The 27,339-nt window shown below is 39.1% G+C and overlaps 4 protein-coding genes across 6 annotated transcripts; all 4 read right to left on the bottom strand.

Moving 5' to 3' along the window:
* Positions 1–553: 553 nt before the first annotated feature.
* LOC115794802 (C-C chemokine receptor type 4-like) lies at positions 554–2,971 on the bottom strand. The gene is made up of 3 exons (XM_030750455.1): positions 2,865–2,971; positions 1,675–1,818; positions 554–1,452 (listed from the first exon to the last, which is right to left on the bottom strand). Exons 1-3 carry the CDS (start codon positions 2,869–2,871, stop codon positions 554–556), a joined length of 1,050 nt encoding a protein of 349 aa, XP_030606315.1. The 5' UTR covers positions 2,872–2,971.
* Positions 2,972–13,027: 10,056 nt separating this feature from the next.
* Positions 13,028–15,491, bottom strand: LOC115794886 (C-C chemokine receptor type 2-like). Its single transcript, XM_030750578.1, has 3 exons — positions 15,379–15,491; positions 14,184–14,321; positions 13,028–13,960 (listed from the first exon to the last, which is right to left on the bottom strand). Exons 1-3 carry the CDS (start codon positions 15,383–15,385, stop codon positions 13,065–13,067), a joined length of 1,041 nt encoding a protein of 346 aa, XP_030606438.1. The 5' UTR covers positions 15,386–15,491; the 3' UTR covers positions 13,028–13,064.
* A 3,349-nt stretch (positions 15,492–18,840) lies between these two features.
* On the bottom strand, positions 18,841–21,628 carry LOC115794799 (C-C chemokine receptor type 2-like). Its single transcript, XM_030750449.1, has 3 exons — positions 21,500–21,628; positions 20,077–20,235; positions 18,841–19,826 (listed from the first exon to the last, which is right to left on the bottom strand). Exons 1-3 carry the CDS (start codon positions 21,504–21,506, stop codon positions 18,922–18,924), a joined length of 1,071 nt encoding a protein of 356 aa, XP_030606309.1. The 5' UTR covers positions 21,507–21,628; the 3' UTR covers positions 18,841–18,921.
* Positions 21,629–22,965: 1,337 nt separating this feature from the next.
* On the bottom strand, positions 22,966–27,339 carry LOC115794413 (C-C chemokine receptor type 2-like). Of its 3 annotated transcripts, none has more exons than XM_030749916.1 (4): positions 27,146–27,339; positions 25,719–25,968; positions 24,815–24,958; positions 22,966–24,669 (listed from the first exon to the last, which is right to left on the bottom strand). In XM_030749916.1, the coding sequence occupies exons 2-4, from the start codon at positions 25,723–25,725 to the stop codon at positions 23,774–23,776; spliced, it is 1,047 nt and encodes a 348-aa protein (XP_030605776.1). In that variant the 5' UTR covers positions 25,726–25,968; positions 27,146–27,339; the 3' UTR covers positions 22,966–23,773. The 3 variants fall into 3 exon arrangements, with proteins under 3 accessions (XP_030605776.1, XP_030605778.1, XP_030605777.1); XM_030749918.1 differs by having other exon boundaries at positions 25,719–25,880; XM_030749917.1 differs by having other exon boundaries at positions 25,719–25,822.

Below are 27,339 nucleotides of genomic sequence, written 5' to 3'. Positions count from 1 at the left end.
AGGAACTATAATTTGAGAAAGAATCAAACTTGTGATTTTAGTGACAAAGACCACTTCAAGCTACTTCACTAAAAATGAGCAATGTAGTTGTCCCTTCTGAAAAATTAAAGACCAAATTTGACTTTCATTTGAAGTAATTTCAAGATATGCAGTATCAGTTTTGTCTTAAAAAAGCTACCATACAAATCAGGACAAGAGAAGAGAGCGTGTCAGACTCATCTACATTGCCAAGATAACTAAAAAGAAGATCTGAAATAGCAAAAGTTACTGAAGCAAAAGAAAATAATTATTCATGATGTAAATGTAGGCATAGACACATTTGTACTGTTCATATATACAAAAGAGAGTCAAATTGCATTTCCATATCAAATTCCATTATAGATGTGCTTCTAAAACCAAGCTCCTTATTGCCATACATTTGAATGTAATACTTGTTCCACAGGCTCATTAGGAATATCTGAAGAAGAAATTAAACTTTTGCAGGCTAAGATAAGGTCTGCAGTAATAAGAGGGTGAAGCATTCATGCCAAATTAATTATAGCTGCCCCAGCTTCTACATCACATTAGTGGAGGTGACTTCAGAGGACCTGGACATAACTGAGCTTCTCCTGAATGAGCTGTCAGACAAACCTCTGCTGTAACCAGGCACCAACTTTTTCAGCAGCTGCAAGGCTCTTCTCATAAACTTCTGTCCCACAAAAGCGTATATGATGGGATTCAGGCAGCAGTGAGTATAAGCAAAAGCCTCGGTGACTGTTATTGACATCCTTACATTTTTGTACCAGGTGTGATCGCTTGGGATTATGTTTCTATCCTGGAGAAATTTCAAGAAACGGGAAATGTTGTATGGGGCCCAGAGCAAGAAAAATACAACCACTATACAGATGATCAGCTTGACTATGCGGTGCTTCTTTGTGGTCCTCATGGTCACCAGCGTGGGGATGATCCTGGAGTAGCAACCTACCATCACCAACAAGGGAATCACGAGGCCCAGCACATTTACGGTGAACAGGTCATAGCGCTCCCAGACTGTGCTATTCTGAGGATAGTCACACTCGAACCCGTGGGAATCATTTGTCATTGCTTCTGTGAAGATAAAATCCGGCAGAGACACAAACAAGCTCAGCATCCAAACGAACGCGGTCAGAATGATGGCTGCCCTCATCGTGCGATAACGCGCAACCCTGTGAGCGTGCACGATGATCATGTAGCGGTCCAGCGTCATGACAACCATGAAGAAGATACTGCTGAAGAAGCCAGTCTGGTGAGAGCCGGAGATTAAACGGCACATGAAGCCTCCAAATATCCACCGGCTGACCCTGACGTAGTGAGAGTAGAAAGGCAGCGTGAAGATGAAGAGGAGGTCGGAGAGAGCCAGGTTGAAGAGGCAGATGTCTGTCAAGTTGCTCTGACTGCGGTGCTTCACCAGGACACACACCACTAGTCCATTACCTTTGGGAGAGAAAAAACGATAAAGGCACTTGTCACATGTAAACAAAATACTATCACCTCTGTCTCTTTCTCTCTGTGTCTCAGGTCGCTGCTTGGCACATAAGCACACCTGCACGCATCGTTTACAGTCAGCAAGTTGGTAAATTGATTTCTATTCGAATTTCCTGCACTTTGTAAACACAATCCAATCCCCACAGGATGCACAAAAGAGGACACACCTACCTATGAAGCCCAAGATGAAAACCAAACTATAGAGAGGGGCGAGAAACACTTGCTTGAAGTCCCTTACAACGCTCAAGTCGTCAGGGGAGTAGGTTTCGTTATTGTCATAGAAAGAGGAGTAATCGAGGGATGTGGTGTTATATTCTGCAGAAAGAGGGATTTAAAATTATTATTATAACTATTAATTCCAGCACGGGCTGTGACAATTAAGGTACAAAACGACATATCTAATAGGTTACACAAAGACATTTGTATTGCTCTGCACTGAGGCTGGTCGAGACAAACTGGACTTATTTTTGTGTGCTCATCACTTTAAAATGTTTTCATTGGGACAGAAAAAAAGACGCCAGTTGAAGCAGCCCGTTTAAAAGCTACCGCTACTGACACTGAATTGCTGTTGGTTTTTTTGTTTTGTTTTGTTTTTTTGCTGTTGTTTGTTTGTTTGTTGGTTTATAAGGTGATTTTTCCTTTGCTATGAGCACCGCAAATAATTCTCCATTGATCTGATTTGTATTGTTGTTGTGGTCCCCGGTCAACTGACATTGGGGGTGATTTTGCCACCTGTTGGCTGTCATAGGTACTCCCGCCTTGGAAACGTTTTCAAGAAGACACAAGATGCAATTACTTGATGAAAATAGGATTTAAACCTCCTATCTATGAGTTAAATCTGCGTCACTGTTGTAACTAATTTGTAGATAGTTGATACGAGGTTCAAAGTTCATTAGCCCGGTCTCATGGTATTCCAACATAAAAGGCAGACAATTTATTTTTCATTTGTTAATTTATGTTATAGATGTCCCCTTTTTTGCATGTAAAGAAATTATTTAACACGATCAGCATGATTTTATCAATCTTATTATTATAATGTCTAACTCAGGAGACACATGATTGCAGATAAATGCATTATGAAAGGTCACCTTCAAAGACACTGAGGTGGTGCATGTATTTTGTATGGTTTTGGAAACAATATTCAAAAAAATAACAGTGAAAAATCTCTAGCTCATGAATAGAAAGAAAAATCATGAAGTAATTGTGACCTAATTTCAGTTACAACATGTGGATTGAACTGCTGCAAAAATGTGTCCAGCTTTAAATATTGTACATTATCACACATGCATATTTTCAATAACGCTGCAAAATATTGCACTTTAAATGCACTGAATTCTGGATTACTGTAAAAATGTGTTCACCTGACATGGTGATATCTCAGTGATGGCTTTTCCAACCTGGTAGAGTCAGGAATTACTCTTCAAGGTTCCTTTTCTCCCCGTCTTTCATTGACGTGATGCCTTTAGATGTGCAGAAATGAACTAACAGTGTTAAAGTCTGCAGTCCGTTAATGAGGTTCACAGAAACAGAAACGCAGATTTTGTTTCCTGTACGTCCCCAATTCAGATCTTTATCTTAACATCTAGACACCAAAAAATTCTTCAAAGAGCAACACAGCACATGGTGACACAGACTCAGAAAATGACTGCTGGTTTTTTATTAAAGTGTGAGAAAGTTTATTATTATTATTTTTGTTACTAATATTATTTGTTTCATCGTCTTCTTGGTCTCATTGTTGTACATCACTGCTGCATATACTACAGTCACAGGACACTGTAGTAGGCACACCCTGGTAGTACTGGATTCTAAATAATTTTGCCTTCAGAACTGCCTTAATTCTATTCACTTCAGTTCAATTTTATTTATATAGTGCCACATCACAACACACAGTCACCTCAAGGTCCTTTACACTGTAAGGTGACAACCCCACAATAATTACAGAGAAAACCCAAGAATCAAAACTACCCTCCATGAGCAAGCACTTGGTGACAGTGGGAACAAAATACTCCCTTTTAACAGGAAGAAACCTCCAGCAGAACCAGGCTCAGGGAGGGGCAGTCATCTGCTGCAACCGGTTGGGGCTGAGGGACGAGAAAAAGGACAAAAGACATGCTGTGGAAGAGAGCCAAAGATTAATGATAACTAATGATTAAATACAGAGTTGGATATAAACAGAGTAAAAAGAGGTGAATGAAAAGAAATACTCAGTCCATTATGGAAACTAACTAACTATACACTTGATCAAAAAGGAAGGTTTTAAGCCTAATCTTAAATACAGAGAGGGTGTCTGTCACCCAAATCCAAACTGAGAGCTGGTTCCACACAAGAGGGGCCTGAAAGCAGAAGGCTCTGACTCCCATTCTACTCTTAAGTATCCTAGGAACTATAAGTAAGTCAGCAGTCTGAGAGGAAAGTGCTCAATTGGGATGATACAGTACCATGAGGTCTTTAAGATAAGATGGAGCCTGATTATTCAAGACCTTGTATGTGAGGAGAAGATTTAAATTAAATTTTGGATTTAACAGGGAGTCAAAGAAGAGAAGCCAATATGGGAGAAATATGCTCTGTCTTTTTGGTCCCTGTCAGTACTCTGGATAAGCTGAAGGCTTTTCAGGGAGATTTTGGAACAGCCTGATAATAATGAACAATAAGAACAACCCCAGGTTTCTTTTCAGCACTGTAGCCAGGCTGACAAAGAGTCGGAGCTCTGTAGAGCCAAGTATTCCCTTCACTTTAACTAGTAGTGACTTCATGAATTTCTTTACAAATAAAATTTTAGACAGAGAAAAAAATTATTCATAACCATCTCAAAGATTATTCTTCATGTTCGGCTGCTTTCAGCACTGCTGGTATTTGTTTAGACTCTTTTGCTCCAGTTGATCTTTCAGAGTTAACTTCAATAGTTACTTCCTCCAAACCAGCAACATGTTTGTTAGATCCCATTCCTACTAGACTGTTCAAAGAAGTCTTTCCAATTATTGATGCTTCAATCTTAAAAATGATCAATCAGTCTTTATTAGTTGGCTATGTACCACAGACCTTCAAGGTGGCTGTAATTAAACCTCTGCTTAAAAAGCCATCACTTGACCCAGCTGTCTTAGCTAATTATAGGCCAATCTCCAACCTTCCTTTTCTCTCAAAGATTCTTGAAAGAGTAGTTGTAAAACAGCTAACTGATCATCTGCAGAGGAACGGTTTATTTGAAGAGTTTCAGTCAGGTTTCAGAATTCATCACAGTACAGAAACAGCATTAGTGAAGGTTACAAATGATCTTAGAGCCTCTGACAGTGGACTCATCTCTGTTCTTGTCCTGTTGGACCTCAGTGCAGCTTTTGATACTGTTGACCATAACATTTTATTACAGAGATTAGAGCATGCTATAGGTATTAAAGGTACTGCACTGCAGTGGTTTGAATCATATTTATCTCATAGACTCCAATTTGTTCATGTAAATGGGGAGTCTTCTTCACACACTAAGGTTAATTATGGAGTTCCACAGGGTTCTGTGCTAGGACCAATTCCATTTACATTATACATGCTTCCCTTAGGCAGTATTATTAGAAAGGATTGCATACATTTTCATTGTTATGCAGATGATACTCAGCTTTACCTATCAATGAAGCCAGATGACACACATCAATTAGTTAAACTGCAAGAATGTCTTAAAGACATTAAGGCCTGGATGACCTCTAATTTCCTGCTTCTAAATTCAGATAAAACTGAAGTTCTTGTACTCTGCCCCATGAATCATAAAAACATGGTGTCAAACCAGATACTTACTCTGGATGGCATTACTTTGGCCTCCAGTAACACTGTGAGAAATCTTGGAGTCATTTTTGACCAGGATATGTCCTTCAATGCACATATTAAACAAATATGTAGGACTCCTTTCTTGCATTTGCACAATATTTCTAAAATTAGAAACATCCTTTCTCAGAGTGATGCTGAAAAGCTAATCCATGCATTTATTACTTCGAGACTGGACTATTGTAATTCATTATTATCAGGCTGTCCTAAAAGCTCCCTGAAAAACCTTCAGCTGATCCAAAATGCTGCAGCTAGAGTACTGACAGGGACTAGAAAGAGAGAGCATATTTCTCCCATATTGGCTTCTCTTCATTGGCTCCCTGTTAAATCTAGAATAGAATAGAATAGAATTTCTTCTGTGGAACCAGCTTCCAGTTTGGATTCGGGAGACAGACACCCTCTCTATTTTTAAGATTAGCCTTAAAACTTTCATTTATGATAAAGCTTATAGTTAGGGCTGGATCCAGTGACGCTGAACCACCCCTTAGTTGTGCTGCCATAGGCCTAGGCTGCTGGGGGGTTACCGTAATGCACTGTTTCTTTTCATTCACCTTATTTACTTTATTTATACTTCACTCTGCATTTAATCATTAATTATTATTAATCTCTGGCTCTCTTCCAAAGCATGTCTTTAGTCCTGTCTCTCTCCCCTCAGCCCCAACTGGTCACGGCAGATGACTGCCCCTCCCTGAGCCTGGTTCTGTCGGAAATTTCTTCCTGTTAAAAGGGAATTTTTCCTTCCCATTGTCACCAAATGCTTGCTCATAGGTTGTTGTTTTGACTGTTGGGTTTTTTCTGTATTATTGTAGGTTCTTTACCACCAATACAAAGGTGACTATTTGTTGTGATTTGGCGCTGAACTGAATTGAATGAATTACAGTAGTCTAGCCTCGAAGTAATAAAGGCATCAATTAGCTTTTCAGTATCACTTTCAGACAGGATCTTTCTAATTTTAGAACTATTGTGCAAATGCAATAAAACACTCCTCCTAATCTGTTTAATATGTGCATTGAAGGACATATCCTGCTCAAAAATTATCTCTGTGTTACTGGAGGCCAAAGTAATGCTATCCATAGTAAGTATCTGGTTAGACACCATGTTTCTAAGTTTTGTAGGGCCGAGTACAAAAACTTCAGTTTTATCTGAATTTAGAAGCAGGAAATTAGAGGTCACCCAGGCCTTTATGTCTTTAAGACATTTCTGCAGTTTAACTAATTACATACAAAAATCACAACAACAGAATATCACATAAAAAAACATTCCCAAACCCATAACCACACACGCTTACATAGGTATACACAAAAGCAAATAAAACAAAACAAAAAAAAACATCAATGTTTACAAGTCTGTGTATATTTTAACAAATATTTCAGTCCATTTTTAAAACTGTTGATAGAGCTACAATTCTTAATATCGGGCAGAGTATTCCATTGTGCTGAGGCTTTCACAACAACTGCTGATTGTCCAAAAGCAGAATAACAAAAGGGTACAACACAGTGTTTAATTGAAGATTTTTATGTATTCTCTTGGACAAAAGTGAATAAAATGAAGCAGTGGAGGAGTGGCCAAACCATTTGAAATCCTAAACACATATTAGAAAATAATTTAACATTTTCAAATCTCATTAAATGATGCCTCTCCAAAATCTTGCAATATTATATTGCACAGATTTTTTTGTCCATCATTTTTAGAGTTTGTTATAAAGAAACTGCAGTGGTTTAACTGGACAACTGCTTCCCCAGCTTGTCCCCAACGTGTTATACAATACGACATGGGAAAAGATCACGGCATGTATGAAGGTCTTAGGGGCATCCATTGAAAGGTAGCCTCTAATGTGCCTGAAATTTATGAGATTGTATTTAATAGTTTCAGTCAATTTCTTTATGTGAGAATTTATGTTTATGTTTCTTTATGTGAAACTAAGATTTCATTTAATAATCATGCCAAGATATTCACAATTTCAATCTTCTAATTCTTAATAAAAATGTCTGCTCTAACAGACTGTTTTGCTTTGAAGAAGAACATTTCTTTAGTCTTACTTATACTAAGAGTGAGATAGGAGTGATCAAGCCACCCCATAATCCTTCCCATTGCAATGGTTAATTTCTTTGCTGAAAGCTCTGCAGTTTTTACATGTGCATATATGACAGCATCAGCCACATACATATATTAATGCTGTGGCAAACTTCTGGAAGGTCATTGATATAGAGGTTAAACAACAGAGGGCCTAACACAGAACCTTGGGGAACACCCAAAGAGCACTTAACATTATCAGACAGGATACTATTTACTTTAACACATTGTGACCTATCAGAGAGAAAACATCCATTTGAGGGCTTGAGATGAAAAATTTAACTTGGAAAGTTTTGAGAAAAGAACATTATGATTAACTGTGTCAAATGCCTTCTTCAAATCCAAAAAAACTGCACCAAGAACCCCTCCTCTGTCTATTGAAATTTTATCTGCTCTGTAGCAGTTTCATTGGAGTGGTAGATCGGAAACCAAATTGTATTGGATGTAGGTCACAGTTGCTAGTATGAAGGTAAGTCAAGTCAAGTTGAAAAACATCCCTACGTGTTGAACTTTTTATAGAGCTGATAATTTTATTCACTTCTGTGATGTGTGTTGAGGATAGATCAAAAGTCTTACCTGCCATAATGTGCATAATGGATGATTTAGACCCTTAAACTTAGCTTCAGTGCTTTTAGAAAGACTTCTATTGTAATAAAACTCATACCCCTCTGCTGTATAGTCCATTAAAGTAAATCTAAACATTAAGAAATGATCAGACAGGAGGGAGTTTTCAGGAGATATTAAGTCTTCAGTTTCTATATGTCAGAACAAGATCCAGAGTGTGGTGGATGGGCTCATTTACATTTTGAGAGAAGCCAACTGAATCTAATAGATTCAATTTTCAGCATCTACATGGATGTTAAAATCCCCCACTAAAATTATATTATCTGAACTGAGAACTAAATCAGTTAAAAAGTCTGATAAATAAGATAGAAACTCTATGCACCAGGTGGACAAGAGATAATAACAAATTACAGAGTTTTTTTAATATTCCAATTAGGGTGGACCGGGCTAAGAGTCAGACTTTCAAATGAATTAAAACTCTATCTGGGTCTTTGGTTAATTAATAAGCTGGAGTGGAAGATTGCTGCTACTCCTCCTTCTCAACCTGTGCTTTGAGGATTCTGACAGGGGTCTGGGGCCCAGTGAAAACTGCAGAGTCTGACATTTCGTTGGGCTTCTAATATCTAATTTTGCTTATTTAGATTCTTAGTTTATGTCATGTTCTGTATTTTGTTAGTTATTTATATTGCGTTCCTGGTTCCCTTTATTCCTGTCTCCAGTGTCTCTGTGTTCTAGTGTCTGTTTTGGCACTCTGCTTCATGTCCCTTTGCTTGTGTGTTCTTATATTTAGTTTTATTCCCAGTGTTGTGACTAGTCTGCGTCTCTGTCCCGTGCCTGCTCCTTTGAAGGACCTGGTGTAATTCAGGTCCTTCGAAGCCCACAAAAACGATCGGAAGTGAGCGGCTATGACATTGGATGGTTTAATTCAATTTCAATTCAATTTTATTTATATAGCGCCAAATCACAACAAACTGTCGCCTCAAGGCGCTTTGTATTGTGGGTAAAGACCCTACAATAATACAGAGAAAACCCAACAGTCAAAACGACCCCCTGTGAGCAAGCACTTGACGACAGTGGAAAGGAAAAACTCCCTTTTAACAGGAAGAAACCTCCAGCAGAACCAGGCTCAGGGAGGGGCAGTCATCTGCCGCGACCGGTTGGGCTGAGGGGAGAGAAAAAAGACATGCTGTGGAAGAGAGACAGAGATTAATATCAATTAATGATTAAATGCAGAGTGGAGTATAAACAAAGTAAATAAGGTGAATGAGAAACAGTGCATTATGTGAACCCCCCAGCAGACTAGGCCTATAGCAGCATAACTAAGGGATGGTTCAGGGTCACCTGATCCAGCCCTAACTATAAGCTTTATCATAAAGGAAAGTTTTAAGCCTAATCTTAAAAATAGAGAGGGTGTCTGTCTCCCGAATCCAAGCTGGAAGCTGGTTCCACAGAAGAGGGGCCTGAAAGCTGAAGGCTCTGCCTCCCATTCTACTCTTAAGTATCCTAGGAACCACAAGTAAGCCAGCAGTCTGAGAGCGAAGTGCTCTGTTGGGGTGATATGGTACTATGAGGTCTTTGAGATAAGATGGTGCCTGATTATTCAAGACCTTGTATGTGAGGAGAAGGATTTTAAATTCTATTCTAGATTTAACAGGGAGCCAATGAAGAGAAGCCAATATGGGAGAAATATGCTCTATCTTTCTAGTCCCTGTCAGTACTCTAGCTGCAGCATTTAAGCTTCATAGCTGTATCACCTGCTACTCCTGCCCTTACCTCAGCACAGCTCCTGTCACCTAGCAACCATGACAGCACGAATCACAGCTGTGGAAAAGACGCTGTTAAAATGGAGCCTGACCTTTTTTTTTGGGGGGGGGGGGGTCGTTGTTTTATGTCACCTTTAATTCAAAATAAGGTCTTAAAACAAGTACAACAAATTTCTACGTCAAAGAATTAAAATGAGCAAATCAGTCATTTCCAAATATACTGACAATGCTTCAATAAGACATTAAATTAATTAAAACTATTCAGTTATGAAGCTTAACTTTAATCTCAGCCACACCAGTCTGCTCAGGAACAATTGAAACACATAAAGCAATCATCAGATGGTAGGTATCATCTGAGGGAATTATATTTGTGTTTAACTTCCACTCAGCAGCGAAACCTGGTGGAAACAGTGAAGGAATTTATTCAGACCCACCTAAAACTCCCAGAAGACACAGTGAAGACCATCACTTTCCATCATGTTCACCATCTGAGCGAAGCGACCCGTAGGACACAGACCCAGACCAATTGTGGCCAAATTCAAACACTTCAAGCAAAAAGAGCTGGTGAAGAGGTGCGGCCGGGAGCTGAAAGGAACGGACTTCAGTGTAAACGATCAGTTTCCTAAAGAGATCCTGGAGCAACGCAAGGTTCTGTTGCCGATCCAACATAAGTACATCCAAGAAGGCTCCCAGGCTGTCATCGCAGTGGATAAACCATTCTGCTCTGATCTCCGACACAAGTCATTCTCATCAAGAGAACTGGTGGTCACTGGATATTTTTTCTTGTTCTCACCATTCTCTGTAAACTCTAAATGGTTGTGTAGATAGATCAGCGGTTTCTGAAACACTCAGACCAGCTGGACTGGAGCCAATAACAATGCCATGTATCTGTTGTATATGTAAATATATGTACACATGCATATATACATATATGTATGTTTTACTTTCGTAAACTGTTTTTAATTTTGATTGTTCGAAATAAATTCTAAAAAAAAAAAATCACTCAAATCAACTTTCTTCCCCATTCTGATGCTCTCTTACAACCACTATACAGATGATCAGCTTGACTATGCGGTGCATCTTTGTGGTCCTCATGGTCACCAGCGTGGGGATGATCCTGGAGTAGCAACCTACCATCACCAACAGGGGAATCATGAGACCCAGCACATTGGTGCTGAACAGGTCATAGTGCTCCCAGACAGTAATCACACTCGAACCTGTGGGAATCTTCTGTTTCCTCTCTGAAGATAAAATCTGGCAGAGAAACAAACAATCTCGGCATCCAAATGAGCACATCTAAAACCTGCAGGACACCAGCTCTCGCAGCCTGGATGTGAGGATCCCTGGTATACAGGAACATCTGTGCCGAGTAAGAGCTGGAAGTCCTGAAGTCAAAATGGGATGGGCGGTTGAAAATAACAGAGCTAAGATCCTGTGGGACTTCCAGATACAGACAGACAAACTTGTGATGGCTAACCAACCGGACATAGTAGTGGTGGACGAGAAAAGGAAGAAAGCTATAGTGATAGACATTGCAATACCAAGTGATAGCAACATCAAAAAGAACACAAGAAGCTCAAAAAATACCAAGAGCTCAGAGGAGAGCTACGTAGAAAGGATGTGGAAGGTGAAGGTAACAGTGGTCCCCGTGGTAATCAGAACACTCGGGGCAGTGATCCCCAAACTGAACAGGGAGAATGACTCAGAGAACAGTTTCCTGTTCTTAACTGACAGGAGCTTCACCACGTGTGGTCTTCTGCTGCTGTAGTCCTTCTGCTTCAAGGTTCAGTGTGTTGTACATTCAGAGATGCTCTTCTGCATGCCTTGATTGTAATAAGTGGTTATTTGAGTTACTGTTGCTTTCCTATCAGTTCAAAGCAGTCTGGCCATTCTGCTCTGATCTCCGACACAAACAAGTCATTTTCATCAAGAGAACTGGTGGTCACTGGGTATTTTTTTTCTTGTTCTGACCATTCTCTGTAATTTCTAGATGGTTGTGTAGAAAGATCAGCGGTTTCTGAAACACTCAGACCAGCCTGACTGGCACCAATAACAATACTATGTTCAAAATCAACCAAATTAACTTTCTTCCCCATTCTGATGCTCTCTTTGAAGTTCAGCAGGTGGTCTTGACCATATCTACATGTCTAAATGCATTGTATTGGCTGATTAGATAATTGTGTTGATGTGCAGTTGAACAGGCATACTTATTGACATGAGCAGCGAGTGTGGAGCTTTTCTTTGTATGGAACAGTTTAAACTTGTATTTGGGGATTCAGTGACAAACCGCTCAGTTTGACAGTAGCTGTTCAGATTCTCTGAATCGTTTAATAACATACTGTACCAGAAAATATGAAATCCCTAAAATCATTGATGCTTATATGGAAAAAGATTATTTTTGAATTGCTGAACTATTTGCCCAGACAGTCTTTTATGCAGTGGCAAAACCGTTTCCATCTTTACTTCTGAAAGAATCATCCTGTCTTTCCTCTTAAAAGAAAAAATACAGAGTGAATGGGCTTGTTGCTGCTATTCAGTTGAATTTATTTTGTGTTCTTTCAAATATACTTTGTAACTAATCTGATTGGCTGTTAACAACAGCTTATCAGAACTTGTCTCTTTACCATCTCTGTTTTCATGACCGCATGCAGAATTTATCATCACAGTAACAGTGAGAAATGGGAGGACACGCTCACTGCAAGCTATTCTTCTCAACATGAACAATGTGCTTCCCCAATATCATAAACCAGTTTATGACTTTCATTTGAAGTAAGTTCAAGAGCTGCAGCATCATTTATTGTCCTAAGAACACTACCATACAAAATAAGGACAAGAGATGAAGGGATCCCAGAATTAACTCACCTCCACTGCCAAGTAATGAGAAAAACAAGGAACCATAACATAATAAAATAAATGAATGTATAAGGTTAAACATCAGACTCTGTAGAAATATATGAATTAAAGTAAGACCGTGTACAGGTTTTGGTACAAAGAAAATCTGAAACAGCTGTATGCTCTTCTTAGTATGTTTCTGTGAACCTGGGGCCTCATAAAAAGTGTGTGAGGCATAAAACAAACTGCTAAGAGGTGCTATGAACAAAGTTTCATGAAGCCTGAGCAATCATTTTGAAATATTTACATCTGAATTCTTATGGTAAAAAATATATATGCGAAATCAAAGGGTCTAAATGTGTACAGACAGACTTTGATGATGAGACACTTGTGAAGAACATTGTGGCAATCAGAAGTGACCAAATTAACAAAACAAATCACTGTAAAAAGAAAAAGACAAAGTCTGAAGAAATAAGAGGGTGAAACATTCATGCCAAATTAATTACAGCTGCCCTCCACTTTCTACAGTTTAAAAGTGGAGGTGACCTCAGAGGACCTGGACATAACTGAGCTTCTTCTGAATGAGCTGTCGGACAAATCTCTGATGTAACCAGGCACCAACCTTTTCAGCAGCTGCAAGGCTCTTCTCATAAACTTCTGTCCCACAAACGCGTATATGATAGGGTTCAGGCAGCAGTGAGTATAAGCAAAAGACTCGGTGACTGTTATTGACATCCTTATATTTTTGTACCAGCTGGAATTATTTGGGATTATATCTCTTTCCTGGAGAAAATTCAAGAAAAGGGAAATGTTGTATGGGACCCAGAGCAAGAAAAATACAACCACTATACAGATGATCAGTTTGACTATGCGGTGCTTCTTTGTGGTCCTCATGGTCAACAGAGTGGGGATGATCCTGGAGTAGCAACCTACCATCACCAACAGGGGAATCACGAGACCCAGCACATTGGTGGTGAACAGGTCATAGCGCTCCCAGACTGTGCTATTCTGAGGATAGTCACACTCGAACCCGTGGGAATCTTCTGTTTCCTCTGTGAAGATAAAATCCGGCAGAGACACAAACAAGCTCAGCATCCAAATGAGCACGGTCAGAATGATGGCTGCCCTCATTGTGCGATAACGTGCAACCCTGTGAGCGTGCACGATGATCATGTAGCGGTCCAGCGTCATGACGACCATGAAGAAGATGCTGCTGAAGAAGCCAGTCTGGTGAGAGCCGGAGATTAAACGGCACATGAAACCTCCAAATATCCACCGGCCGACGCTGACGTAGTGAGTGTAGAAAGGCAGCGTAAAGACAAAGAGGAGGTCGGAGAGAGCCAGGTTGAAGAGACAGATGTCTGTCAAGTTGCTCTGATTGCGGTGCTTCACCAGGACACACACCACTAGTCCATTACCTTTGGGAGAGAAAACATTATAAAGGTACCTGTCACATGTAAAACAATATCCCCTCTGTCTCTTTCTCTCTGTGTGTCTCAGGTCGCTATTTTGCATATAAACACACCTGCACACATTGTTTGGGTTGGAAAATTGCTTTCCATTCCAGAAAGGGCAGCAGATCCCTGCAATGTGTAAATACAATCCTTTCCCTAGAGTGAACACAGAAGAAGACACACCTACCAATGAAGCCCAGGATGAAAACCAAACTATAGAGAGTGGTGAGAAACACTTTGTTGAATTCAGTGGGGATGTCAGGAGAGTAGGTTTCATTGTCATTATAATAGCTGTCGTCATAATAGTCCTCTGTGGCATTCCATTCTGCAGAGAGAGTTTTTTATTATTATTATTATTATTATTATTATTATTATTATTATTATTATTTCAACACAGGCTGTGAAAACTAAGAAACAGCACATACATATCTGGATACATATGCCTAATATGCTACATGAAAACAGTGACATCCTGTTACCATAAACACGTGCTGCTGCTGGTGGAGGTGAATAGAATTTCATTTCGGTGCTCACAGCATTAAAATGTTAGGTTACATTTAATAATGTAGCTTCAAACGTTTTCATTGGGACAGAAGAAGAAAGTGTCTGTTTAAAAACTGCTGACATGTTGTTTCTTTTTTTTTTTCCTTTGCTATGAGAACCACAAATGATTATTTCATTCAGCTCTGCTGTAGTGGGGTTTCAGGCCATAGTCAGGTGATAATTGATTGCCACCTGTTGGTTGTCATAGGTACTCCTTCCTTGGGAAAGCTCAGCACTCCTTCACATTACTGCTTTATGAAAATAGGATTTAAAGCTCTTTTATACTGTCTGTGATTTAAACCTGTAGCTATTCTGAAGACAGATCCTCTGAGGCTAATATAAATGAAAGAAAAGTTACTATTTCATTTGGTCTCTTTGTTAATGATAGTTTTTTAAACAGACACTTTTGGCATATAATGATATTATTATTAATATTATTTAACCATATTATTTAACGTGGGTACTATAATTTTACAATGATATTGTTACATTGTCTACCTTAAAAAAACACGTGTTTGTGGGCAAAATGATTTTAGATTGCAGCAAGTATTAAGGTCAACTTCAAATGCATGTGGCAGCGCATGTAGTTTGTACAATTTTACAAACATTGTTCAAACATAGTAGCCAAAAATCAAAAGATCACTAGACTAAATATAGACAAAATATAGAAATATAAATTATAAAGTAGTCGTGATAAAATTTCAGTTACAACATTTGGATTTAAATCAATAGAACAATGCGTACGGCCTTAAAGATTACAAAATTAGATTTTCAACAACTCTGAGAAATACGACACTTTAAACACAAAGAAATTCTGGATTACTGGAAAATGTGTTCACCTGACATGGTGATATCTCAGTGATGGCTTTTCCAACCAGTTGAGTCAGGAATTACTCTTCAAGGTTCCTTTTTCCCGTCTTTCATTGATGTGATGCCTTTCGAAGTGCAGAAATGAACTAACAATCTTAAAGTCTGCAGTCCGATAAATAGGAGCACAGAAACAGATATGTAGATTTTGTTTCCTGTATGTCCTCAAGTCAGATCTTTATCAGGAGTCTGCTCTACATCTAGACACCAAAAAATACTTCAAAGAGCAACACAGCACATGGTGACACAGATTCAGTTTCAGAAAATGACTGTTGGATTTTTCTTAAAGTGTCAGAAAGTTTATTATTTGTTATAGTTTTTGTTACTATTTTTACTTATTTCTTCTTCTTGCTCTCACCGTACATCACTGCTGCATATCGTGGGCTCTACACTCACAGGACACTTTAGTAGGAACACCTTCCTCGTACTGGGTTGGACCCACTTATTTCTTCATGGCATAGATTCAACTAGCTGCTGGAAACATTCCTCAGATTGTGGTTCATATTGATGTGATAGCATCATGCAGTTGCTGTATATTTGTTGGCGGCACAGTCATGAGGAGAATCTCCCATTCTATCACATCCCAAAGGTGCTCTATTTGATTAAATGTGGAGGCCATTTGAGAACAATGAACTCATTGGAGAAACCAGCTGGAGATGATTTGAGCTTTGTGACATAGTGTGCTGCACTGCGGAGAGCAGCCATCAGAGGATGTCATGAAGAGATGCACATGGTCAGCAACAATAGTCAGGTAGGTTGTAGTTTGTAAGCAATGATCAGTTGGTAGTAAAGGGCCCAAAGTGTGCCTTGAAAATATCCCCCTCATCATTACATCACCAGCAGCAGCTTGAACTGTTGATAGAAGGTAGGATGGATCCATCCTTTCAAGTTGTTCACAACAAATTCTGACCCTACCATCCAACTGTGGCAGCAGAAACTGAGAACCATCAAACCAGGCAACATTTTCCAAATCTTCTATTGTCCAATTTCAGTGCGTTTCCTGTTCTTAACTGACAGGAGCTTCACCACGTGTGGTCTTCTGCTGCTGTAGTCCTTCTGCTTCAAGGTTCAGTGTGTTGTACATTCAGAGATGCTCTTCTGCATGCCTTGATTGTAATAAGTGGTTATTTGAGTTACTGTTGCTTTCCTATCAGTTCAAAACAGTCCAGCTATTCTGCTCTGATCTCCGACACAAACAAGTCATTTTCATCAAGAGAACTGGTGGTCACTGAGTATTTTTTCCTTTTCTGACCATTCTCTGTAAACTCTAGATGGTTGTGTAGACAAATCAGCAGGTTCTGAAACACTCAGACCAGCCTGACTGGCACCAATAACCATGCCATGTTCAAAATCAACCAAATTAACTTTCTTCCCCATTCTGATGCTCTCTTTGAACTTCAGCAGGTTGTCTTGACCATATCTACATGTCTAAATGCATTGTATTGCCGCCATATGATTGGCTGATTAGCTAATTGTGTTGATGTGCAGTTGAACAGGCAACCTTATTGGCATGAGCAGCGAGTGTGGAGCTTTTCTTTGTATGGAACAGTTTAAACTTGTATTTGGGGATTCAGTGACAAACCGCTCAGTTTGACAGTAGCTGTTCAGATTCTCTGAATTGTTTAATAACATACTGTACCAGAAAATATGAAATCCCTGAAATCATTGATGCTTATATGGAAAAAGATTATTTTTGAATTGCTGAAGACAGTCTTTTATGCAGTGGCAAAACCGTTTCCATCTTTACTTCTGAAAGAATCATCCTGTCTTTCCTCTTAAAAGAAAAAATGCAGAGTGAATGGGCTTTTTGCTGCTATTCAGTTGAATTTATTTTGTGTTCTTTCAAATATACTTTGTAAATAATCTGATTGGCTGTTAACAACAGCTTATCAGAACTTGTCTCTTTACCATCTCTGTTTTCATGACCGCATGCAGAATTTATCATCACAGTAACAGTGAGAAATGGGAGGACACGCTCACTGCAAGCTATTCTTCTCAATGTGCTTCCCCAATATGATAAACCAGTTTATGACTTTCATTTGAAGTAAGTTTTTTTACTTCTGAAAGAATCATCCTCTTTCTTATTCATGATAGTAATAATTTACACAGTGAATGGTCTTGTTGCTGTTTATCCTATAACCTATTTTCCACACACCAAGGTATTTCTGTAGTTTTCTGGAAAGTGTACTATTTTGAGGCAGGAAAAGAGAAAGTAAAAATTTACTCAGGTGAGGAGTTTATTTTGTGTTCCTTCAACAATACTTTGTAAATGATCTGATTGGCTGTTACCATCAGTTATCAGGAATTACAGAGGTTAACTGGATCAATTTTACTTCAGTATAATCACAAATGATGAAATCTTTATTATGAAGAGGGAAATCTTTATTGTAGTTCCTCCACTAATGGTCCCTGGCAGTAGAACATGCTACTATTTTATGATGGGGACCCTAATAACCTACTTGATAAATTAATTTGGGACAGTCTCTTTACCGTCTCTCTTTTCATGGATGTGTACAGAATTTATCATCACAGTAGCAATGAGAAATGGCAGGACATGCTCACTGCAAGCTGTTCTTCTCCAATATGACAACACTGTTTATGACTTTCATTTGAAGTTAAGTTCGGGATCTGCAGTTTCATTTCTTGTCTTAAGAAAACTACCATACAAAATCAGGATCAGGAAACCAGTGTATAAGGCTGAACATCAGACTCTGTAAAAATATGTGAATTAAAGTAAGTGTACAGGTTTTGGTACAAAGAAGATTTGAAATACTAGTAAAAGTCACTGAAGCAACAAGGAGAATGTATTCAGGGTGTAAAACTCTACACTATATATACACACATATAATTATGAGACAGAAGTCAACACTGGAAAGGTTGTTCCACATCAACTTATCAAATTCCATTATAAATGATGGCATGTGAAACATGTAAAATGTACTTCTAGCACCTGACTCCATACTGGTGTACATGTGATTGAAACCGTTTTTGCACAAGTATAAAATGTTCTGTGTTATCTTCCTTGGTTTGTTTGTGTTGTTGTATGTTGTTTTTTTTTGTTGTTGTTTTTATTGGTATGTTTGTGTCAACTTGCAGGCACATTTAAAACGTGTGAAAAAACTGTGACAGCCTGCTGCAAACAACAGGTTCCATTTAAAACACCAGCAAGTGTCATTAAGCTTGAGCAGAAGAATGCATATTTGCATCACACACAAACACTTCAGATTCTGTAAAGCAGATGGCAGTGCTACAAGGTTACAATGATTTTATAAGTAAAGAGCCTTTACAGCTGAAATCTTACAGTCAAAACAAAAAATTATACCACTGCAAAATCAAAGAGTCTAAAGGTGTACAGACAGACTTTGAAGATGAGACACTGGTGAAGAACATTGTAGTATGAGGATAACAGAAGTGACCAAATGAATGAAACAAATCACTGCAAAAAGAAAAAGACATGGTCTGCAGTAACAGGGTGAAACATTGATGCCAAACTAATTACAACTGCCCTCCACGTTCTACAGTTTAATACTGGAGGTGACTTCAGAGGACCTGGACATAACCGAGCTTCTCCTGAATGAGCTGTCGGACAAATCTCTGGTGTAACCAGGCACCAACCTTTTCAGCAGCTGCAAGGCTCTTCTCGTGAACTTCTGTCCCACAAAAGCGTATATGATGGGATTCAGGCAGCAGTGAGTATAAGCAAAAGCCTCGGTCACTGTTATTGACATCCTTAAGTTTTGGTCCCAGATTTTATTGCGTGGGATTTTGTTTTCTTCCTGAAGAAACTTCAAGAAACGGGAAATGTTGTATGGGGCCCAGAGCAAGAAAAATACAACCACTATACAGATGATCAGCTTGACTATGCGGTGCTTCTTTGTGGTCCTCATGGTCACCAGCGTGGGGATGATCCTGGAGTAGCAACCTACCATCACCAACAATGGAATCACGAGACCCAGCACATTTATGGTGAACAGGTCATAGCGCTCCCAGACTTTGCTCTCCTGGGGATAGTCACACTCGAACCCGTGGGACTCTGAATCATTTGTCATTGCTTCTGTGAAGATAAAATCCGGCAGAGACACAAACAAGCTCAGCATCCAAACGAGCACGGTCAGAGTGATGGCTGCCCTCATCGTGCGATAACGTGTAACCCTGTGAGCGTGCACGATGATCATGTAGCGGTCCATTGTCATGGCGACCATGAAGAAGATACTGCTGAAGAAGCCAGTCTGGTGAGAGCCGGAGATTAAACGGCACATGAAGCCTCCAAATATCCACTGGCTGACCCTGGCATAGTGAGTGTAGAAAGGCAGCGTGAAGATGAAGAGGAGGTCGGAGAGAGCCAGGTTGAAGAGGCAGATGTCTGTCAAGTTGCTCTGGTTGCGGTGCTTCACCAGGACACACACCACTAGTCCATTACCTTTGGGAGAGAAAACACGATAAGGGCACCTGTCACATGTAAACAAAATACTATCACCTCTGTCTCTTTCTTTCTGTGTCTCAGGTCGCTCCTTGGCACATAAGCACACCTGCACACCAGAGTCTTTACCCTAAATTATTTACAGTCAGTAGGTTGGGAAATTGTTCTGTCTCCAGAAAGGGAGGGAGGTTTGTGCAATGTGTTAACACAACTGAGTTCCCAGAGCATACACACAAGAAGACACACCCACCTATGAAGCCCAGGATGAAAACCAAACTGTAGAGAAATGTCAGAAACACTTGGCTGAAGTCCTTCACATCGGTTATGTCGTCAGGAGAGAAGCCATCTATGTTGCCATAATTGTAAGAGCTGTAATCGTATGATGTGGTATTCTCTGTGGCATTTGCACCTGTAGAGAGAAAGAGAGAGAGAGAGAGTTTTTTATTATTAATAGTAGTATTTCAACACTATCTCAGCCATTTTCGTTGGGATAGGAGAATAAAATCCCAACTGAAGATACCAGATCAAAGGCTACTCTTGCTGAGCGGATGCTGTTTGAAGTTGATTTTACTAAGATCACCATGTTCCTTTCAGCTCTGCTGTTTTGGCCTTTCAGCCCACAGTCAGTTGATAATGGGGGTTATTGTGCCACCTGCTGGTTTTCATAGGTACTCCTGTCACAGCAATGTCCGTCACTCCTCACAGTGATGCCACTGCCCTCTGTTCTTTCTATGATTTAAACCTGTAACTAATCTGAAGACGGGTATATGAGGCTAAAAGCCAATTACCCCCATGTCACCATTTACCATCATAAACCTGGGCACTAAACATTAGTATTTCTTTTGTTCTGTTTGTGCATGTTACGATCTTTTTGAAAAACTTTTTTTTCTTTTGCATGTAATGAGATTATTCATAATGTTACCACAGTTGTACAGTATTATTATTATCCATGCATTCTCTTCCGCTTATCCTGCTCGGGAGGCAGGAGCCTATCCCAGCTCTCATAGGGCGAGAGGCAGAGTACACCCTGTACAGGTTGCCAGCCTGTTGCAGGTTTAACACAGAGAGACAGACAACCATTCACACTCACACCTATGGGCAGTTTAGAATCACCAGTTAACCTAACCCCAGTAACTGCATGACTTTGGACTGTGAGAGGAAACCGGAGTACCCGGAGAAGACCCACGCAAACACCACACAGAAAGGCCCAGGCCAAGGGGAAATCGAACCCAGACCTTTCAGCTGTGAACCACTATGCCACCATACTGCCCATATCATTATTATTATTATTATTATTATTGTTATTATTATTATTACATTACTTAACATTAAAGATAACATATACTTAACATATACATGTTTGTAGATGTTAGAAGATATAAAAGCCTTGTCAAAGGTCATCTTCAAAGACATTGTGAGAGTGCAGATATTTTTTAACTTTTTTGCAAACAATTTTCAAGCATAGTAACCTCAAATGAAATGTTCCCATGATTAAATATAGAAAAAGAAATCAGGAAGTATTTGAGGTATTAGAGCTTTTGAATTTAAACGCCTACAATAAAGTCTGCAGCCTTGAACATTGTGCATTATAACACAAATATATGTTCAAGAACGCTGCAAAATATCAATCTACAAATATTGCAGATTCTGGATTGCTGTTAAAATGTGTTCACCTGACATGGTGATGTTTCGGTGATTGCTCTTCCAACCAGGTAGAGTCAGGAATTACACTTCAAGGCTCCCTTTTCCCCCTCTGATGGACGTGATGCCTGTACACTCTCAAAGTCTGCAGTCTGATAAAGAGGAGCACTGAAACAGAAGTGCAGATGTTGCTTCCTGTATGTCCTTAACTGAGAGCTTTACCAGAAGACTGTCTGACATCAAGAAAGCCAAAAATAATTGCAAAACAGCTTGTGGTTAGATACATTTTCACACCTTCAAAACCGAATGTTGGCTTTTTTTTAAGCAACCAAAAAAAAAAAAAAAACGTTCAAACTGTTTATTTTTTCATATAGATTTACATTGATTTTTTTCTTTTCACTTAAATCGATTTGGAAAGCGTTGCGTTTGTTCAAATTATTTACAGTTTGAAAAAAAAAGTGCTTCATTCAATCAGAAAAGTTTGTGATTATTGATTATTTGGGTGGAAGTGAAAACCTCTTCCTTTGGTTTTGGTCATCACAATTTGCAGCTTTGATTAAGAAATGCACGTGCCTGATTTTAGTGTTTGTTCAAAGATTTCTGTTCAGAATTAGCTTTAAGTGTTTTGTGCAATATTACTCTAAAATAAAGCATACGTCTGTCCTCATGGTTTTGCTCTCTGTTTGCTGCCATTGTGGTACATCTCCACGTCATTTTTACCCAGACTGTCTTTTATGTAGTGGCATAAATGGCATCATGGTTACTTCTGAGACACTCATCCTGCCTTTCTTTTTTTTTTTCAAGTATGTCAATGAAGTATAGAGTCACCTGTAAAATTTCAACTGCACTCTTTATTTCATAGCATTACATATTTCCAGTTCTCTCTCTAAACTTTTGTGACTCAAAATAAGCATATGTTAAACACGCACACTTGCACGCACGCGCGCGCGCACACACGCACACGCACACACACACACACACACAGAGTTTCCGCATGTTGTAACTTGTCTTTGTACTATTTGAACTGCATATGACATTTGAATGATTTGCAAGACATTGCAATAATAATATTAATAATAACAATATTAATACACAGTGTCTCAGCTTTTTTGTGAGATGGTTGTTGCTTGCCCTGGAACTTACTTCCCCCCTACCAAGGTACTACTTTGGTTTTTTGAAAAATGTCCCTGTATGTATTAATATGTGTTGCCAAACAAAAATATACCTCTTATATAATTTGATAGGCTGAAAACAGCATTAAGCTTGTCAGGAGCTCAACCTGCTCAACTTTACTTGAGTAAAGAACATCCTGCTGTTTTTATGGTGAATAACAATTACATGCTTAGTAAATAAACTGGGGTATTTACAGAATTTGTCACTCCAGTGACAAAGAGACATGTAGGAAAGCACGCTCACTGCAAGCTGTTCTTCTCAAAATGTGCACCATCACTTATGGTCTTAAGAAAACCACCACACAAAACCAGGATGAGAGATGAGTCATGTAGATTTAATCAACTTTGTTGGCAAAGATTATTACAAATACAAGGAGTCATAATGCAAAAAAAAAGTAGTGCATAAAGTCAAACATGAGAGCAGATATCAATGTAAGACAATGAGCAGGTTTTGTACAAAGGGCATCTGAAAAAGCTGCAAATCTTACTGAGGTGAAAATAAAATGCATTCTATAAAACTCTATTCTGCACATATTTACAAAACTGGGACAAAACTCAACACTTGAAAGTTTGTTACATATCAATTCATCAAACTCCATTCTGAAAGATGGCATGTGACATGTGAAAGTGTGCCTTTAGCACCTCACTCTATATTTACATACATTTGAATGAAACGCTTTTTTGCACGTGAGAGTAAAATGTTCCATTTTGTCATGTTGGTGTTGTCTGTTTTCTATTTTTTGGTATGTTTGTGCTAAATTCCTGCTTATTATAAACATTTGTGAAGAAAACATATTGTTACAGGCCTCTGCAAACCACAGGCTCAGTTTAAAGCATGCAAGGTTCATTAAGTCTGAGCAGAGGATGAAAGGGCATTGCATAGCTGCATTACACAGAAAACACTTGAGATACTGTAAAGCAGATGGCAGCGCTACAGCTGAAATCTTATGATCAAAAAAAAGTATACCACTGCAGATTCAAAGGGTATAAACGTAAAGACAAACTTTGAAAACGAGACACCGGTGAAGAACATTGCGGTACGAGGCAGTTAGAAGTTACCAAATTAACAAAACAAATCACTGCAAGAAAAAATAAGATATGGGCTGCAGTAATAACATTCATGGCATCCACCCTTTACATCACATAAGTGGAGGTGACCTCAGAAGACTTGGAGATAACCGAGCTTCTCCTGAATGAGCTGTTGGACAAATTTCTGATGTAACCAGGCACCAACCTTTTCAGCAGCTGCAAGGCTCTTCTCATAAACTTCTGTCCCACAAAAGCGTATATGATGGGGTTCAGGCAGCAGTGAGTATAAGCAATAGCCTCGGTCACTGCTACTGACAGCCTTAAATTTTTGTCCAAGGTGAGGTCCTGTTGGATTATTGTTTTTTCCTGAAGAAACTTCAAGAAACGGGAAATGTTGTATGGGGCCCAGAGCAAGAAAAATGCAACCACTATACAGATGATCAGCTTGACTATGCGGTGCTTCTTTGTGGTCCTCATGGTCACCAGTGTGGGGATGATCCTGGAGTAGCAACCTACCATCACCAACAGGGGAATCACGAGACCCAGCACATTGGTGGTGAACAGATCGTAACGCTCCCAGACTTTATTCTCCTGGGGATAGTCACACCCAAGTCTTTGGGATTCTTTGGTTTCCTCTGTGAAGATAAAGTCCGGCAGAGACACAAACAAGCTCAGCATCCAAATGAACACGGTCAGAGTGATGGCTGCCCTCATCGTGCGATAACGTGCAACCCTGTGAGCGTGCACGATGATCATGTAGCGGTCCAGCGTCATGACGATCATGAAGAAGATGCTGCTGAAGAAGCCAGTCTGGTGAGAGCCGGAGATTAAACGGCACATGAAGCCTCCAAAAGTCCACTGGCCAGCGCTGGCATAGTGAGAGTAGAAAGGCAGCGTGAAGACGAAGAGGAGGTCGGAGAGAGCCAGGTTGAAGAGGCAGATGTCTGTCAAGTTGCTCTGGTTGCGGTGCTTCAGCACAACATACACCACTAGCGCATTACCTGTGGGAGAGAAAACACAAATAGTATGACTTTCATACTGTTGCATGTAAAATAGTAACAATAAGCAAGTTGGGAAAATTGCTTTCTTCTCCCAGAAAGGTCCCTGCAATGTGTAAACACAACTCACACAAGAGGACACACTTACCTATGAAGCCCAGGATGAAAACCAAACTATACAGAGTGGGCAGAAACACTTGGCTGAAGTTCTTTACATCACTGAAATTGGAAGGAGAGTAGTCACTCGGGTCATCATAGTAACCAGAGTAATCGTAGGATGTGCTGTTCTCATCTGCAGCGAGAGATTTTTGTGATTATTTTTTATTATTTCAACACATGCTATAAAATTTTACCATTAAAATGTTACATCACACTTAGCAATGCACATTATCAACAGTTTTAATCTGGACTGAAGAAAAAAAGTGCCAGTTAAAGTTATCTGTTTAAAGAAAGCTGTTTTTATTTATCACTTTGGTTGGCTGAGAGTACCATAAATAATGATCCTGTATTGTGGTTAAGGCAGTTGATAAAGAGACTTATTGAGACACCTGGTGGGTGAACAGAATTTAAACCTCCTGTCTGTAAGCCTACGTCACCACTGCAACTAATTTGAAGTCAGGTCCTATGAAGCCAAAAACCCCTTAGTGTCACAACATACCATTGAAAAACAAAGAGTGGATATTTCATTTGGTCTGTTTGTTTATGTTATCATAATTTTGCACCCCTTTTCTTTTGTAATCATATTATTTAACATGATTAGTGTTGAATTTTACAATAATGGTGTAAAAAAAGATGATAGAAGATATCAAAACCTTGTTAAAGGTCAGTTTCAACAACATTGTAAAAGTTCATATATATCTACTTTTTTGCAAACAATTTTAAAGCATTGTAGCCACAAATGAAATGTTCCCATGAATAAATATAGAGCTAGACTTCAGGAAGTATCTGTGGCTTTTTACACACTGTAACACAAATATTTTCATGAACTCTGCAAAATATGACACAATAAATATGATACACCAGATTCTGGATTACTTTTAAAATACATTCACCTGACATGGTGATGTTTCAGTGATGGCTCTTCCAACCAGGTAGAGTCAGGAATTACAGGTCAAGGCTTCTTTTTTTCCCCCCCTGTCTGTTACTGACGTGATGGCTGTAGATGCAGAGATAAACTAACACTCTTAAAGTCTGCAGCGAGATGATGATGAGCACTGAAACAGAAGTGCAGATGGTGCTTCCTGTGTGTCCTTAAGTCAGATCTTTATCAGTAGTATGCTGTTCAAGCTTTGAATGATACATCTAAGCAGGCAAAAAAATACAGAGCAGAACATGTGGTTAATGCATTTTCACACCTTCAGAAAACCAGTTGTTACTTTGAACAAAATGTTTATCATTATTATTTTAACATGTAGATTTCTATCGGGGGCGGGGGCATTATTCTTTGGTTTGCCATATTTCACATCACACATTACAACTTTGACTTCTATTCAGAATTAGCTTCCCCGTCTTCTGTGTGTGTGTGTGTGTGTGTCTACACACACACACACATATATATATATATATATATATATATATATATATATATATATATATATATATATATATATATATACACTTTTTGTGATTTTTTTTATTGTTCTTCTTCTTTTCTTTGTACATCTCTGCTGCATATCATTGACGCTTCATGAAATTATTCTCATACAGTCATTTCTGCGTATCCGTTGTACTCCGTTATTGTTGTCGTATGCATGGTCAACGGCGTCCTCTTGTGGTGGAGAACTATAAAAATAATTCCACCATCTGCGCTCTGTGGTTAATTTAGGTATTTACGTAGTAAAAGCTCACCATCCAATATCCATTAAGACCACTGTTTTTCGGGGCAAACTCATCAGCAGCTGACAATGTTGATGAGGTGAATAACATTTGGATCTTTTTTTTTTCCCCACTGCGACTTTTTAAGAGAAGGTTCCTGATACTCTGATTCCAGACACTGAAATATTTTTTGGCCACATTCACATGTCACGAAGTCACGAAGCTGGCAGTGGACGCAACATTACTACTCAGTTCAACCCTCATGAAACGCAACTTCTAAAACCAGATTAACACACAGCACGCTGGTCACTGAGTAGTCACACGAGCAGGAAACAGACTTTCTTTCTTTTTTGGATGGAAGTTAAATACTTCCCTGGCTAATCTGAACAATGTGCGTGTGTGCGGATGTGTCAGTGCCTGGAAAGTTTTTATTTTTGTTTTTTTTTTGTGAAACTGTTGCCTGAAATGAGTAATAATTATTATTATTACTTATAATAATAATAAGTAAAGAAAAAAGACTGTAATTAAGTATGGATCCAGTAGAGACCAGTTTTATTTCTCCCCCAGTAAGATCAAAGGCATAATAAGTCAGGATGTGTCCTATTGCGTAGAATGAAAGGACCCAAACGCAGAATCAGGCAGTATTAATCAACAGGAAACGCACCTTTGGAAGGTGGAAAATCCAAACAGGCAGTCCAAACAAAATCCAGATGGTGAAAGAAAAAAAATGCAAACTGAATCCAAGAAACAGGCAGGGAGCGCAGAAGTGAGATTACTGAAGAGTACGACAAACGCCACAACCAAGAAAGAAGCGAGACACGCCTATGAGTGAATACCCTGGACAATCAGGAGAAAACG

Source organism: Archocentrus centrarchus, chromosome 16, assembly GCF_007364275.1.
Source record: "Archocentrus centrarchus isolate MPI-CPG fArcCen1 chromosome 16, fArcCen1, whole genome shotgun sequence".
In the NCBI taxonomy this organism is placed as follows: Eukaryota; Metazoa; Chordata; class Actinopteri; order Cichliformes; family Cichlidae; genus Archocentrus; species Archocentrus centrarchus.
This window is presented reverse-complemented; position numbering and strand designations above follow the sequence as displayed.